The 16,760-nt window shown below is 47.9% G+C and overlaps 1 protein-coding gene across 1 annotated transcript; it reads right to left on the minus strand.

Moving 5' to 3' along the window:
• Positions 1-938: 938 nt before the first annotated feature.
• On the minus strand, positions 939-13,980 carry Urad (ureidoimidazoline (2-oxo-4-hydroxy-4-carboxy-5-) decarboxylase). Its single transcript, XM_013027292.1, has 2 exons — positions 13,806-13,980; positions 939-1,285 (listed from the first exon to the last, which is right to left on the minus strand). The coding sequence occupies exons 1-2, from the start codon at positions 13,978-13,980 to the stop codon at positions 939-941; spliced, it is 522 nt and encodes a 173-aa protein (XP_012882746.1).
• Between the last annotated feature and the right edge of the window lie 2,780 nt (positions 13,981-16,760).

Here is a 16,760-nt window from a genome sequence, read left to right on the forward strand (position 1 = left end):
GGGGTGGGGGGCGGCCCCACTCCACTTTGGCCCAGCTCCCCGGGCAGCCTACTGAAAGGAGAGGACTTCTATAGGCCCCGATTTCCTTCTGTCAGAACTGGCAGCTACCGTCTTCATTTTGGGACAACATCCAGCGCTGCCTAAGGAGTATTATTTTGATAACCGATGCTTTCCCAGAAAAGTTTCATCCACTCCCCAGCGTGCTTCCCGAGAGACTGGACACCCGCTGCCCCAGACCTTCCAATTCTCTCAGGCTGGGGGTGGGGAGGTAACTGGGAAGTAGCATCTACTCCTTCGTCTGAGCGGGGGACACCCCTCCTCATCGCTGGCCACCGCTGGCCAGTGGCAGGGCCTCTGCCTGCTTTACCGCTCCTCTCTGCTCTGGACCAAAGTCAGAGATCTGCTTTGCCAGCCGAGACTATCCTAAGTGCCGGAGGGGGTGGGGGGAGGAGGAAGCCATTTCCACTTACATGAGAAGGGACAACAAATGAAGTGGGAGAAGAAAAACAAACAAGCAGACAAACCGCTGTGGAAGAAGATATTCCCTTTTCATTCGATTTGTTTGGCTGCTCGGACATGACAGGATAGGGCAGGGGAGCGAATAAGAGCCGGGTAGGCTCTGGGGGAGCGCGGGGAAGGGATCCACAAAAGGCTCATGCTGTCCTGCGGCCGCAAAGCAAGTGCGGAATAATTGAAGCAGTGAGCTGGATAAATCGAGGGAAGGGCCCTCCACTATATAGACATTTTTGCCAACGCGTGCGCTTGTGGGTGGGTGGGTGGGGGAACAAAAGGACTCATTACTCGTGTGTGGCTGCCTCAATTCGCCACTTCCTTTGTGAGAGTCGGCAGATGCTGTTCCAAGTCAGCCTCCTGCGCAGGGCGCACGGCGCCAGGTCGCCACCGCTACGCACCGGGGTCTCCCCCACCCCAGGCGCCGGCTACAGCCTGGCGGGATCGGAGAGGAGCAGATCGGCGAGGCGCAGGTGGCCGATCTTCTTCACCTCGCCCAGGGCGGTGCGCAGCTCGTGCGCGGGCGGGCAGCGCAGCCGGCGCGCCAGCTCCCGCAGCACGGCGGCGCGATCGCTGAGACGCGCGGCCAGCACGAAGGGGAAGCCGAAGCGCGCGCGGTACTGCGCGTTGAGCTCGGCCAGCCTCTGTCGATCTTCCGCGCCCAGGCTCGTCAGGCCCGCGCTGCTCTGCTCTCGTTGAGACTCGGCTGTGAGCGTGCCCTGCTGTTGCTCGCGACCCGCCAGGTCCGGGTGGCAACGCAGGATGCCCTCCTGGCCTGTGGAGAAGCAAGAGACAACCAGGCTGGAGCGGGATGGAGAGCGCGCCGCGCAGCGTGGTGGAGAGCCGCGGGGATGCTGCGTGCAGATCCGGCCCCGGTGGGCAACCCCGCCCAGCCCTGAAGGAGTCTGAGAAAGAAAAGCTGGTGTCTCCCCCCTACACTCCACACCCAGCACCACCAAGCAGCGGTGGTTCCAAAGAAGAGGTGCCCCGTGGCGCCCTCCCGGACCCCGCGCCCAGCTGTCCCAGCTAACTTTCGGCCGGGATCGGGACGCAGGGGCGGGGCAGGAGTGACAGGTTTGTTCTTGGAGACCTTGAGGCTAAAGGAGTGGAGGGGAGAAGGGGCCGGCCGCAGAGGCTCGGAATTTACGACCTGCTTCGGAGAGCGGCGAGGACGCGCGATAAGGGAGCCCGAGCTTTTCGTATCTTTTCAAAGTCCTCTTTGCTCTCAGGGGGCTTTGATGTTGAAAGGGGCCGGACGCGAAGGCCCGAAGACTTCCTGCCAAGCCCAGGAATGGGTTTCGTTCTGCTCCAAAGAAGCACTGGGAGGGGTGGGGTGGCTGGGGAGGGGGTGGGGTTGGGGAGGGGATCCTCTGGGGTGGGGGACTCGGCAGATACATGCCCAAGATTTTTGTGACCCGAAGTGTGAGTTCTGGGTTCCTAGAATCCAGCATCCAACCTGTCTCACAGATGAAGTGAAAAGAAACCCAAGTCCAGCGGAATCGAACGGCCTTTGGAATATAAGCGGCGTCCTTTTTAGGAAAAGGACGCCCATCCACCACACACCTCGCTGTCGACTCGTGTGTGTGTGTGTGTGTGTGTGTGTGTGTGTGCGTGCGCGTGTGCGTGTGTGATATGTGGTTCCTTTTCTCTGGCTATAGATCACAAAGAGCCCGTTTTCGTGGAAGAAAGCTCCTCCTAGGTTTAAAATCAGAAAGCTTTGGTGTGACATCTGAGATTCAAATTCTTAATCCAGGGGATTTCTTTGAGCCCGTTCAATCACTTTACTTCACTCCAGGGAATTAGAACTTTCCAGGTGAGGTAAGATCTTAACTAGGGTAAGCTTTACCGTGAGGACACCACCTCACTCGCTGCGTAGTTGTGAGGATTCGAGGGCCTTCATTTGTTTTGAGCGTAGTGTCTAGTGCCCATAGATATAACTCGTTGTTCTTAGTGTATAAACCCAGGAATTGACCTGAGGGGCCACAGGGAGGACTTGCCTCTTTCTGACTCAAGAAGACAAGAATACGTGAGCAGTTCTGTTGGGAATGAGAAACAAATGAAAGCAGCCTTTAACAAATGTTAACTCCATGGGACCATCGAACAGAAAGAACTTGCAATTATGGTGTAGTCTTCTCTCTCTCAAAGCTTATGGTCCCTCCCACCCCACCCCCATCAAAAAAGGGTGTAAGACTTGTGCCCTCGACCTCACAGGTCCTGAGGGCTGGGGAAGAGGAGGGTAAGATCTCCATGGGGAGGATTTAGGGAGGCCACAGAGAAGCTTAGGTGGTCTACCCAGTCACTGACTTGCACTGGGACCCTCCACTCCAAAACAGAAGTGACCTGACTTCCCCTGGTTAAAAGGTATTCAAAGCAAATCCCAAGCCAGGGGCCCTGGCTCACATCTGGAATCCTAGCCACTCAGGAGCCTACAATCCAAAGATTGTGGCTCAAAGACAACGAGGCAAAAAAAAAAAAAAAGTCTTTGAGACTCCTAACCCCAATTGACCAGCAAAAAGACAGAAGTAGAGCCGTGGCTCAAGTGGTAGAGTGCCAGCCAGAATGAAAAAAACTAAGGGACAGTGCCTGGGCCCTCAATTCATGCCCCAGTACTGGGCACAAAAACAAACCAAACCAAAACCCATGTCACCACAAATCCCAGTTGGCTAATACCATTGTTTGGGAACCCTTCTCTTGGGTGTCCTACCGTCCAGCCTCAACAGACAGGAATAATTCATTCCCTCTCCCTGTGTCCAGCCTCCTTGGGGGTGGTGTAAAATGTGGGTGCTAAATTTCCCACCTCAGGAAGTGGGCATAGGGTTGTCCAAGCCACGAGGCTCAGCACCCTATCTCCTGCAAGTCCACCAAATGAACCAGGGACTAAAGCAGGCGCCTGGCTTGGAAGAAGGAACTATGTGTTCTGACTACTTCTGCCCCGGCTAGGAAAGACCACCCCAAATTCCTCTTCACTCACTTTCAAATCTGTCCCTCCTTGCCCAGTTAGGGGGCTCCAACCCCTATTTATTGCTCTCTCTAGACCAGTCCCAAGATTTGGGGAGTTATTTGGGGTGTGTGGGGGGTGACCTCTAACTACCCCTGCCAGTTCCTCCCCCCCTCCCCCCAGGGGCGCAGTGCACACCCCAGGCCTGCCTCCTGCCCTTCTAGCCCTTGTACTGCACTTCTGACTCCCCCTAAGGTTTATCTCCCCTCTTAAAGCATCACCCGCCCTGGGTTAATGTTTGTCTAGGTCTGAACATGTGTTTTCCACTCTTGAAAGGAGGGAGAAGAGAAAGGAAGACACGAAAGGGGCAGAGCAAAGGGCAGAAGAAAATAGACCAAACAAGAGGATCTGAAATTTATACACACACACACACACACTTTTCAACACCACAGAACAAGCCGAAGGTGTGGTAGATGATAATAGCTTCCTACCCAGATGAAATAGAACCAGAAACTCCCCACCCCCCACCCGCCCAAGACGACACTGGCTTCACCACAGGGGATGGTGCTGTAGTGCCAGCCCATAGCAAGGATCCCACCATCTCACACCAGCATATCCCCCAGGTCCACTAAGCTGACGCCATAATCCCCCCACCCTCCCTCCAGGCTGGAGCTTGTGGACCATCTTCCTGTATCCTGAGGGCTCTCCACCTCACCTCAATACCCAAGTTCTCCCACAGTACTTAGAGCATGTCCCTGCTCTGAGACTCTTCTTCAGTCTTCCCTGAAATTGTGTGTGTGTGTGTGTGTGTGTGTGTGTGTGTGTGCCAATACTCAGGCATTGTCCTTTTACTGTTTTGCTCGACTAGTACTCCACCACTGGAGCCACACCTCCACTTCAGATTTTTTTGGTGGTTAATTGGAGTTAAGAGTCTTATGGGCAGTGGGGTGGCTCACGCCTGTAATCCTAGCTGCTCAGGAGGCTGAGATCTGAGGATCATGGTTCAAAACCAGCCTAGGCAGGAAAGCCCTCAAGACTCCTATCTCCAATTAAGTACCAGGAAACTGGAAGTGGAGCTGTGGCTCAAAGTGGTAAAGTGTTAAGCCTTGAGCAAAAAGAGCTCAGGGACAGAACCTGAGTTCAAGCCCATGACTGACAAAAAAAAAAAAAAAAGATTTGATGGCTTCGAGCCATGACCTTCAGATCTTAGCCTCCTGGGTAGCTTGGATAACAGGTGTGAGCCACCACCACCGGATTTCCTCTGTCACATCTAGCGATGTCATTATGGAAATACGTTCTTTGCTGGAAACATGGGACTGGAATCTGCACATGAAGGACCCTGCCTCAGGTTCCCTTAGGATAGAAAAGGCAAGGAATAGTAGCCACTGACCAATAGAGCCCTGTAACGGGGCTTGCCTGCGTCTGTACTCACTTGTGAATCTCCTTTAAGTGACACCATCACTGATCTGCTTTTAGGTAGCATCAGTCTTTGCATCACGTGCTGGAAGTCAGTTCCTCTTCCCTTCTCAGAGACTTTGCTTCTGCCATTTCAGATACCCTTTCCTTCATGGCCTCCATCCTCAGCCATAAACGCCTTACAATCATCAGCCCATAAGCAACATTAAAGACCTCCCAGGAGTTTTGCTTGTCCTGGAGCCTTTCCTTATTTCTCTGCTCCACCTCTCTTCAGTGGAACTGTCCACAGACCTGAGCTTGTCTTCCTCGTCGCCTCCCAGTGGGCTCTGTACCCAGCTTCCAGCCCCACCCACAACCCAGCTGCACTACCCAAGGTCTAAATGGCAGACATTGTGGCTGAACACAAAGACCATTTCTCTATCATCCTCATCTTCTTCCTGTGTGGATATTTTGAGACACAGTCTTGCTATAGGCATGTGCCACTATGCCTGTTTCATTCTCTTCCTTTCTAACCTCTAGGGAACATGCCATGTGGTTGACCTTCTTGGCTCTGTTTTTGGAGATGTTGCTTGCCTACTTTTAGCTTGCTCTGCCAGTAATATTGAAATGAGCCTGAGATGGCGGCTCATGCCTGTAATCCTAGCCACTCAGGAGGATACTGGAGGATCCTGGTTTGAAGCCAGCCAAGGCAAACAGATCTGAGAGACCCTCATCTCCAATTAACCAGCCAAAAGTCAGAAAGGGAGGTATGGCTTAAGTTGTAGGGCACCTTGCTTTGAAAGAAAAAGCCAAGCAAGAACATCAGGCCCTGAGTTCAGGCTCCAATATCTGCATATACACCCAATTAATTAATTGCTCAACATGCAGTACTCACAGCTCTTCGCGTTTCCACTCACACAGATTCAGTAAGAGTCCTCATCCTGTTTATAGGCTTTTGTTTACTTAGTTGCTTTGATGGTAACGGGATTTGAACTCAGGGCCTTTTACTTTCTAGGTAAGCACTCTATCACTTGAGCCAGGTCCCAACCCTTTTTTTGTTTTAGTGATTTCTCAGCTAGGATCTCACAGGTTTTCTGGGACTGCCTCAAACTCAGATTATTGATTGAAAAGGAGACTAACTAATGTCTTCCCTCTGGCTGGCCCCAAACTGTGATCTTCTGGGTTTCCATCACCTGAGTAGCTGGGCTTAGGGGTGTGAGCCACCGTGGCAGTTGTATGGTTTTAAATGCCTCAACTGGACATGACACCCAGATCTATTTAGCCCTTAGCTTGCTTTCCACTGTTACGATCCCCAGGGCATCAGACACTTTCATTTGGATAATTATAAGGCAGCTCTGACTTCAAGCTTTCTTTTCCATTCCAACTTCTCAATTCTAAGTCCTCTTCACCTCTGAGAAAGGACACCATCTCCCACTCACTTGTTCAGAATAAAAGCTTAAGAGTAATTCTTCATTTCTTTATTTTGACCCACCACCACTAAATACATCCTTCCTCCCACCCAAACTGTTGTCTTTAACATCTATTCCAGGAATTCAGTGATTTCTCTGCAGAGCTCATCCTAGTCCAAGCAGCTTTGTCTCTGTCAGTGTCTCAACAATGACAGCCCTGGACTGGCTCTTCATGTCTTTTCTAAAAAGTAAATCCAAGGGTATCACATTGCAATAGAAAAGAATAGAACTTGTGTGTGTGTGTGTGTGTGTGTGTGTGTGTGTGTGTGTGTATTGCTGGGGATGGAACTCAGGGCCTTGGACATGCTAGGCAGTCTTACCACTGAACCCCAGCCCCAGCTCTCAAACTCTGTTACTTCTATGAAGTTCATGATCTACCTCTTGTCTGCTTCTTCCACCATCTCCCACACGTTTCTCCAACCACCTTGCACTTCCTGTGCCTCCAAACTGTCTAATCCATGCCTAGCTCAGGATCTCCCTCCTCTCTCCTTCCTTCTTTCCTTCCTTCCTCTCTTCCTTTCTTCTTTCTTTCTTCCTTTCATGCCACTACTGAGGCTTGAACTCAGAGCCTGGCACTCAGCTTTAGCTTTTTTGCTCAAAGCTGGTGCTCTAACACTTGAGGTACATCTCTACTTCCACCTGTGTTCTGGTTAGAGATAAGATTCTCATGGACGTTCCTGCTTGAGCTAGCTTCAAACCTGGATCCTCAGATCTCAGCCTCCTGGGTAGCTAAGATTATAGGTGTGTGCCACCAGTGCTCAGCTCTTTTCTTTCATTTTTATGGTACTGGGATTTGAAGTCAGGGCTTTGCTCTATTGAAGCCATACTTCATCTCAAGTTCCTTTTCCTACAGTGACCTCTTCCTTAATCTTAGCTGTATTCTTCAGTTCTAATTTTAAATTCTACTCCTTAAGAAAGACCTTCTTAGCTAGGCATGAATGGCTCTTACCTGTAATCCTACCTACTCAGGAGACAGATCTGAGGGTCTAGGTTTGAAGCTAGCTCAAACAGTAAAGTTAATTATCTCCAATTAATCACTCAAAAACCCAGAAGTGGAGCTGTGGCTCAAGTGGTAGAGTGCTAGCCTTAAACACAAAAGCTCAGGAACAGTGCCCAGACCCTGAGTTCAAGCCCCAGAACTGGTGTGCATGCGTGTGTGTTCACACACACACACACACACACACACACACACACAAAGAAAATCAATCCTTTATCACAATTTTCCTGCAAAACATACATCATCTTTTAACCTTTTCTAGAACCTGAAATAGTCATATTGACATGTTAATCCTACCTGTCTTTGCTAGAATGGAAGATCGTGGACAGTAGAGACTTGTTTTGTTGACAGAACAATGCCTGGACATAGGTAGTAGATGCTTTAATGTATCTGGTAGAGAGCTGGCAGACCAAGTTTGAGGCTCTGAATCCAATCCCCAGCATTGGAAAAACAAACAAACAAGTATTTACCAAACTACATACCAGTCTTGAGAAAATGTTATCTTTTTTCAGTTGAATAAACATACATTTGTTTATTTATTTAGTGCCAGGGATGGGTCCCAGCACCTCACACATGCTAGGCATACAGTCTGCCATAGAGTGACATCCAGTCCATATTCTTTTTTTTTGTCAGTCATGGGGCTTGAACTCTGGGCTTGGGCGCTGTCCCTCAGCTCTTCAGCTCAAAGCTAGCGCTCTACCGCTTAGCCATAGAGCCACTTCCAGTTTTCTAGTGGTTTTATTGGAGATAAGAGTCTCACGGATTTGCCTGCCTGGGCTGCCTTTGAACTGTGATCCTCAGATCTCAGCCTCCTGAGTAGCTAGGATTACAGCTTTAACATTTTAATAGTATGATTTAAACATCCTATAGTCTGTATTTTTTTTTGCTGGTCATGGGACTTGAACTTGGTCTGGGTGCTGTCCCTCAGCATTTCAGCTCAAGGCTAGCGCTCTACCACTTGAGCCACAGCGCCAGCTTTTTCGGCTTATGTGGTGCTGAGGAATTGAATCCAGGGCCTCATGCATGCAAGGCAAGCACTCTACCACTGAGCCACCTTCCCAGCCCCCTATAGTCTAAGAAAAGTACTTGCATCTAATTTCCTCATTAATTTATCAAATATGCTCTCTAATAAGTTGGAGGTTTGTTGTTGTTGTTGTTGTTGTTGCTGTTGTTGTCAGTAATAGAACTTGAATTCAGAGTCTAGGTGCTGTCCTTGAGCTTTTCTGCTCTCGGCTAGCACTCTCTGGCACTTTGAGTCACAGCTTTACTTCCTTCCCATTTTTAGGTGGTTAATTGGAGATAAGAGTGTCATATACAAACTGCTGGTTGTGCACACTTGTAATCCTAGCTACTCAGGAGGCTGAGATCTAGGATCCTGACTGGAAGCCAGCCCAGGCAGGAAAGTTCATGAGACCCTGGTCTCCAATTAACCACCAGAAAACCAAAATTGGAGTTGTGGCTCAAAGTGGTAGAGCTCTAGCTTGGAGCAGAAAAGTACCCAGATACTGAGTTCAAGCCCAATGACCCACCAGAATAAAAGAAAAGAAAAAAATGTCTCACAGACTTTCCTTCCTGGGCTGGTTTTTAATGACAGCCCTCAGATCTCAGCCTCTGGAGCCTTACTTTCTTTTGGCCACTCATGGGGCTTGAACTCTGGGCCTTGGGCACTGTCCCTCAGCTCTTCAGCTCAAGGTTAGCACTCTACCACTTGAGCTACAGACTTCCAGTTTTCTGGTGGTTTATTGGAGATAAGAGTCTCATGGCCTTTCCTGCCAGGACTAGCTTTGAACTGCGATCCTCAGATCTCAGCTAGGCTTACAGGCGTGAGCCACCGACACCGGCTTTTCTGATTAATTTTAAGTAATGACATTACTGTAATTCTGAAATGCCACAAGGGGTGACAGAGCACTTGCTTGCCTAACACAGGCAAAGCCCTCAGTTTGATCCCTAGCACTAGGGAGGGGAGGTGGGAGAGAAACAGAAAGAGAGAGTAGTAGAGAGAGACAAAGACAGAGGCAGGAAGGTGTTGTGCTGGAGTTAGAACCTAACACAAATCAGCCTTGAAGTTGTTTGAAGTGTGTGTGTGTGTGTGTGTGTGTTTCATGGCTTCACCTTTAGTTAGTGGGAACTAATTGAGCTAGAGATCTTTTGCCCTTAGAGCTGGAGCTAAATAGTAATCCTGTACTGCCATCTACTGGCCAGTTGTCACCATGGCATACCCAACATTGTCTCAAATACCATTCTAGAAACAGAAATTTCAGTTTTCTGTTTTTCTTTCTTTCTTTCTTTCTTTCTTTCTTTCTTTCTTTCTTTCTTTCTTTCTTTCTTTCTTTCTTTCTTTCTTTCTTATTTTTGTGATGGTCCTGGGGCTTGAACTCAGGGCCTGGACATTGTCCCTGAGAATCTTTTGCTCAAGGCTCACACTCTACCATTTGAGCCACAGTGCCACTTGCAGCTTTTTCTCAGTAGTTTATGGGAGACAAGAGTCTCATTCATGGACTTTCCTGCCAGAGTTGGCTTTGAATCACGATCCTCAGTTCTCAGCCTCCTGAGTAGCTAGGATTACTCTTGTGAGCCACTGGCACCTAGCTTTCTTTTTCTGTTTTAAAAAATAGTACTAAACATCTATGAAATTTATGGACTCAAGTTTTCTCTGCAAATTCTCTACTACTGAGTAACACCTTTATCCACCCCCCTTTATTTAGGTTTTGTTTTGTTTTGCTTTATTTTTAGGTAGTCTTCCATTTCTTCCCGGGCCATCCTCAGACCACTGTCCAGTAGCCTTCAGACCTGGTTTGTTTAATGAAATAGGAGTCTTGCTAACTTTTCACTGGCGATGGCCCAGAACCCACCTCTACCTTGGGAATAGCTGGAATTACAGATGTACACCGCTATGTGCAGCCTAGGTGGAAGGTTCCCTTAGGTCATGGAGCAAATCCTTCACTCAGCAAATCCTATGCACCTTCCAAGGTCACCTTTAGTTTGAGGGCTCAGAGACTGTGTCACACCTATTTTGCTCCTTGTCTTGCAAAGACAAAAGATAGTCTATGCATTCCATTCCATTTTGTCCGCTCTTGTTGATAGAATTCACATGAGTGTAGAATGTATAACTCAGTCTCTTCGCTATGTGTAGAATGGGAAGTGATGACATCAAGTGATGTAGCATACCCCTTCACTCCCACACCTACATCTTTGTGTGTCCTAGGGCTCGAACTCTGGGTCTGGGCACTGTCCCTGAGCCTTTTATTTTAACTCAAAAATAGTACTCTACCACTTGAGCCAAAACTCCTTTTCAGGCTTTTTTTTTGGTGGTTAATTGGAGATAAGAGTCTAACAAACTTTCCTTCCCAGGCTGGCTTCAAACCTTGATCCTCAAATTTCAGCCTCCTGAGTAGCTAGGATTATAGCTGTGAGCCACTGGCACCTGGCCCATACCTGCTTTTTGATCATATGAACATATAGCATCTGTATTCAAAGCTGGAAAAGAAGGCTAGCAGTAGAGCTCTTGATCACATGCACGATGCTCTGAATTTTCAATAGCATAAATAAAGCCTATGCTCTGAGAAATTTTCAAGCAAACAACAGATTATTATTAACTAATGTGACCACATCATACAGTAGACTCTTTGAACAATGAAGTATAAGGACTTGGATAATATCAAGCATTAATGTTAACTTAGAGACTGAATGAATGAATCCCCTAGAAACTATTCTAAACTTTTGTTTTGGATTCTCTGAAAAATTCTTCAAAAGCCAGTGGGTAGCTCTGGAGGCATGGCTCCGGGCAATAAAGCACTTGCTTATCAAGCCTGAGACTGAGTCCAGACTTTAGTACTGCCCCAACGAAACAAAAACAAAAACACCACCATTGAGGTTGACTATCAGTTACTAGCAATCTAGTGCAGTCACTTTCTAGCCACGTGGCTTTCCTTAAGTTACTGAATTTCTCTGTGCCTCAGTTTTCACTTCTGTAAAGTGGGGGGAATAATAACAATGCTGTTTATGTTCAAGGGCTACTAAAAGGCTGAAACAAGTTCCCCACTGTGAAATGCGTGGAACACAGTGGAAGGAAAAGTTCTATTAATGCTAGTGATATTTATGTATTACCCACACTGGGACTTTAACTCAGGGCCTTGTGCTCTTTTGCTCAATGCTGGCATTCTACCACATTCTACCTCCACTCCCACCTTTCTTTTTAATTGGAGATAAGAGTCTCGCTTTCCTAACTAGGCTGTCTTTGAACTGCAATCCTCAGATCTCAGCCTCCTGAGTAGCTGGGATTATTGGGGTGAGTTGCTTGTTTGTTTATCCTGATAGGAGAAATACCAGGCAAGCATTTTAAAGATGGTTTCTGCCATGGTTTAGGAGAATCTCATTTATCCTCCCTCGCTTTCCTGTCAGACATCAGAAGCTTGGATTCCCATAACCCACAGACATCTGCTCACCCCACAGGTTTTGGGCTGCAAATCTGGGGTGACCTCACTCAGCCTGTAGGGCTGTAAATCTTGGGTCTAAGGATCTAAGTCTGTCATCTCCCTTTTACCTTGCTCCTGTCAGACAGCTTAGTAGAAGCCAAACACCAGTGGCTCACACCTGTAATCCTAGCTACTCAGGAAGCTGAGATCTGAGGATTGCAGTTCAAAGCTAACTGGGACAGACAAACCCCAGAGAATCTTATCTCCAATTAGTGAGCAAAAACCCAGAAATGGAGGAGTGGCTGAAGTGGGAGAGTGCCAGCAGTGAGTGAAAAAGCAGAATGCCCCTGTGCCAGCTTGGGTAAGGATGGATGTGCACCTTATGTTTCTGTCCCATGGACTTTAGCCCATCACCCCTTAGAGGTGCCTAAACTTAATGAAAGTGACTCCTTCATTTCTGAGACCTTCACGTGGTGACAGGCGGCCATCAGAGGCACCACAGCCCGTGCTGATGTGAGTCCTCCATTTCTCTGTTCTTTGATGGGACAAGAGAGCCACAGGCCCCTGCCTGCCCCACCCAGATGTCTTGTGGAGGGCAGCTACTGTGTGAGGTGGCCCTTGCCCCTTGTCTTTGTCCCTTGATGGTATGGTAGGCCCTCCATGGGGTATAGGACAACCTGTGAGAGACACACTGCTAATCCCTGGCCTCTGGCCTCTCTCCTTCCCTCCCCCTCCTTTTTTTTTTCTTTTTTTGTCAGTCATTGGACTTGAACTCAGGACCTGGACAGTGTCCATGAGCTCTTTTTGCTCAAGGATCTACCACTTTGAGCCACAGCTCCACTTCTGGTTTTCTGATGGTTAATTAGAGATAAGAGTCTCACAGATTTTCCTGCCTGGGCTGGCTTTGAATCACAGTCCTCAGATCTCAGCCTCATGAGTAGCTAGGATTACAGGCCTGAGCCACCAGTACCCAGATTCCTTCCCTTCTTCTGTCTCTATCTCTCTGTCTCTCTGTCCTCTTTTTCTCTCAAGGGGATCTATGTAGCCCAGGCTGACCCTGAACCTGCAATCCTCCAATCTTCCTGTCTCCACTTCTGGTATGCTGGGATTACAAGCATGTACCATCATGCCCAGGAGCCTCTAGATCTTGGTGGAGCTGAGTTTCTCAGCCACTATCAGCCACTAAATCTTCCTAAATCACCACCTTCTCTTCTCCTCACCTCCCAGCCAGGAGTGCACCATCTTCTCTCTCCTCAGAAGAAATCAACAGTGTGTTTTATTTTCTCCAGAGGGGTTTCCCCAGTTTCTCCTCTCTCTCTCCTTCACTCCCTCAGGGAGTCACTGATCTGAATGAATTCATTTCCCTTGGTAGTCCAAAGTGGCTTTTTCGGATAAGAATGGTAGTCACTTGCTCTTTCCTTTGGGCTCCTAAGACCTCCCAATATCATGTTGTCTCCTCTTTTGCATGCAGGACATTGTTGAAGAGTCAGAATGGGTGGGTCTCAGCCTGACCTTTGGTCAGTCATTGGCTCACACAGAGCTCTCTTGCCCTGTGACCTTGCAGGTCTAATATTTACCAGGGACTTTAGCACAGCTCACACCAGCTCTTAATTTATTGTTATTATTATTATTACGCTTATATTTTGTACTGTACTGGGCTTGAATTCAGGGCCTGGGTGCTATCCCTGCGCTTGTTCACTCAAGGCTGGTGCTTTACCACTTAAGCCGCAGCTCCACTTCCAGCATTTTGGTGGTTCATTGGTGATAACAATCTCACAGACTTTCCTGCCTGGGCTGGCTTTGAATCATGATCTTCAGATCCCAGCCTTCAGAGTAGCTAGGATTATAGGTGTGAGCCATAGACTGGCCCACTCAGATTCTTTCCATTCTCCATAGGTCTAAGACCTCATATGTACTTGATCCTGGTTTACTGAATCTCAAGGTATCTGCTGAACGTTCCACTGAAATAGCTACAGAAACCTGATGAGTATAAGCAACAAGATTAAGCTATTTGAAAACATTCCAATAAGAGCATTAGAAAGCTTTTGCCTTTCCAGGGCATCTCCTCCCAGAAGCCTTACCTGACTGTGGAAGAGCGTCAATAAAAGCAAAGAAATGCTTTTCTAGCTCTTCTAGGTCAGAGAATGGGCGCTGGGACCAGACAGCGGCTGCAATCAGAGGACATCGCTCAATGACATTTCCAAACACATCTACAAATTCCCCAAAGTCCATAGAGTTGACCTTCGCCATGTCCATTTCTTATATTCAACGGGAGGCCGTTAGACGCGTAGCTTCCTTCGCACTGAGTGACCCAACCTACTTTACCGGGTTGTATTTGCCTAATGCACAAGCTTGGTTTTATGCAATACCAGTTTTACCATGTTTTTCATGCCTCTGAGAGTGTAATCAGAATTCTTATGCAATGAATAAACACATGCATAGGGCTTTGTTTGGGGACCAAACCCAAGGCCTTACACCTGATAGGCAAGTGCTCTACCACTGAGTTCCATTTCCAGCCCAGGCTCAAGGTCAAAGCTAGGACAAAGAGATCTCTGTGTGGAGAAGGTCTCCAACCAAGTTCTTATAAATCAAAGCCAGTAGGAGCCACATTTTACCTATCCACTCCCGCCAGATAGACTTTTGGTATCCTTAACATTTTATTTTGATGGTCAGTGGTTTCAACTCAGTCTTGCGCTTTCTAGGCAGGCTTTCTATCACTTAAACCACAACTTTAGTCCTTTTTGCTTTCAGGTTTTTTTCCAAATATGGTGTCAGTTTATGCCTAGACAGGCCTAAATCAAAAAATCTATTTACAATTCCAGTTTAGCTGGGGTAACAGGCATGTGCTACTATGCCCGGTTCTTTTCCTTTTCCTTTCTTTTTTTTAGTCCTGGGACTTGAACTCAGTGCCTGGGCACTATCCCTGAACTGTTTTGCTCAAGGCTAGGAGCCACAGCTCCATTTCTGGGTTGGGGGGGGGGACAGGGAGTGGTTAATTGGAGATGAACTTTCATCTCGTGAACTTTCCTGCCCTGGCTAGCTTTGAACCACAATCCTCAGATCTCAGCCTACTGAGTGGCTAGGATTAAAGATGTGAGCCACCAATGCCTGGCACCATACCCAATTCTCAGTTGAAAAGAAGTCTCATGAACTTTTCTGCCCAGGCTGGCTTCAAACCACAATTTTCCTTATCTTTGATTCCCAAGTAGCTACAAGGACTATAGGCACAGGCCACTGATGCCCAGCTCTAAGTGGGTTTTAATATCAGTTCCAACACATGCAAGCCTGACATGTGCCAAAGTATTGAACATTTTTGCACATCTGTAAAATCAAAACAATAATAGTTTCTATCTGTAATCCTAGCAACTTAGGAGGCTGAGATCTGCAGGCTCTTCCTGCCTTAGCCTTTTCTCTTCAAAGCTGGGACTCTACCACTTGAGCCACAACTCCACTTCTGGCTTTTTGGCGGTTAATTGGAGATAAAGTCTCATTAACTTTCCTCAGATCTCAGCCTACTGAGTAGCCAGTATTACAGGTGTGAGTCATTAGCACCCAACTCCATGAAGGATTTGCACAGACAGGCCCAATGGTCTCCAGCTCTTCCCCTTCACCCTCTAGCAAAATGGTGAACCTCAGTTAAGTCAAGGACTGACCCATGCAGCATCTACCGTGCCAGATGAAGACTGGGATAGGTGAGGACCAGTTTCTCTAGGCCCTCTACCTCCCTCATTACTCCTTCCCTCCCCCACAATATACTATTGGACTATTAGGCTACCCAGACTTAGAGTGTCCTCTATCCACCAGCAATAGTAAGTGGGAGAAGAAAGCAGGTAATAAGCTGGGGGGGAAGGTGGAGCCTCCATTCTTCATGGCTTCTAGTCCTGCTCTGTTCTGCAAGGCCCCCATGCCATTACCTCCATGGATCTCTGCACACTGAGGTCCAAGCCAAAGGAGTTCTCAGGCCTCCTTTGCAGGAGGACTTATGTCTGAGTGTGAGCTGAAGCTGCTTTGCTCAGGGCAATGCTGCTTACATGGTTGGAAGGGCTGCGCTCCTGACAGCACTGCGTTTTGTGTGCATAGAATCACAATCCCACAATCCCATATGAGCTTTCCTCCACCAGACCGAGGCTCTAACCACCACTGTTGTATCTACCCATCATAATGAGGCACTAAAAAAAGTCTGCTAAGGGCTGGGAAGGTGGCTCAGTGGTAGAGCGCTTGCTTTGCATGCCTGAGCCCCTGGGTTTGATTCCTCAGCACTACATAAGCAAAAAAATGAAAAAAGCCAGAAGTAGCCTTGTGGCTCAAGTGGTAGAGCGCTAGCCTTGAGCTGAAGAGCTGAGGGACAGTGCCAGGCCCAGAGTTCAGGCCCCATGACCGGACCCCCCCCCAAAAAAAATCTGCTAACATATGAACTTTTTATTTTTGGTGCCAGTACTGGAGCTTGAACTTAGGGCTTTATGTTCTCACTTGGCTTTTTTATTCTACCTCCTTCCAGATTTTTTGCTGGCTAAATTGGAGATAAGAGTCTCAGATTTGTTTACCTGGGCTGGCTTTGACCTATAATCCTCAGATCTCAGCCTCCTGAGAAGCTAGGATTACAAGTGTGAGCCATCAGTATCTTGCCCAATATATGAACCTTGAAGACATCCATGGTAGCAGGTGCTGGTAGCTCACACCTACAATCCTAGCTACTCAAGAGGCTGAGATCTGAGGATCATGGTTGAAAGCCAGCCCAGGCAGGAGCGTTCATGAGACTTTTAACTCCAATTAACTATCAGTAAACTGGAACTGGAGCTAAGGTTCAAAGTGGTAGAACACAAATCTTGAACAAAAAAGCTCAGGGATAGCACCCAGGTTGTAAGTTTGGGTCCTATGGGGAAAAAAGACATCAAGAGCTAAGGAATTTAAGGAATTGTTGTAGATATAGAAGTCACATTGGCAAGATTGGCAAGTTCCTGACATAGAAGTTAGCTACCTATGCCATAAAAGCACTTGGGGCTTAACTTCCTGCTTTGTTGTGCTACCCGCGGACC

Source organism: Dipodomys ordii, unplaced genomic scaffold (assembly GCF_000151885.1).
Source record: "Dipodomys ordii isolate 6190 unplaced genomic scaffold, Dord_2.0 Scaffold102, whole genome shotgun sequence".
Lineage (NCBI taxonomy): Eukaryota > Metazoa > Chordata > Mammalia > Rodentia > Heteromyidae > Dipodomys > Dipodomys ordii.

Excerpts from the sequence above, each read along its gene's own strand:
- Urad (XM_013027292.1), bottom strand. The coding sequence starts at position 13,980 with ATGGACATGGCGAAGGTCAACTCTATGGACTTTGGGGAATTTGTAGAT. Across the intron at positions 1,286-13,805 it reads TGACGCTCTTCCACAGTCAG|GCCAGGAGGGCATCCTGCGT; the intron begins GTAAGGCTTCTG and ends GCTTCTCCACAG.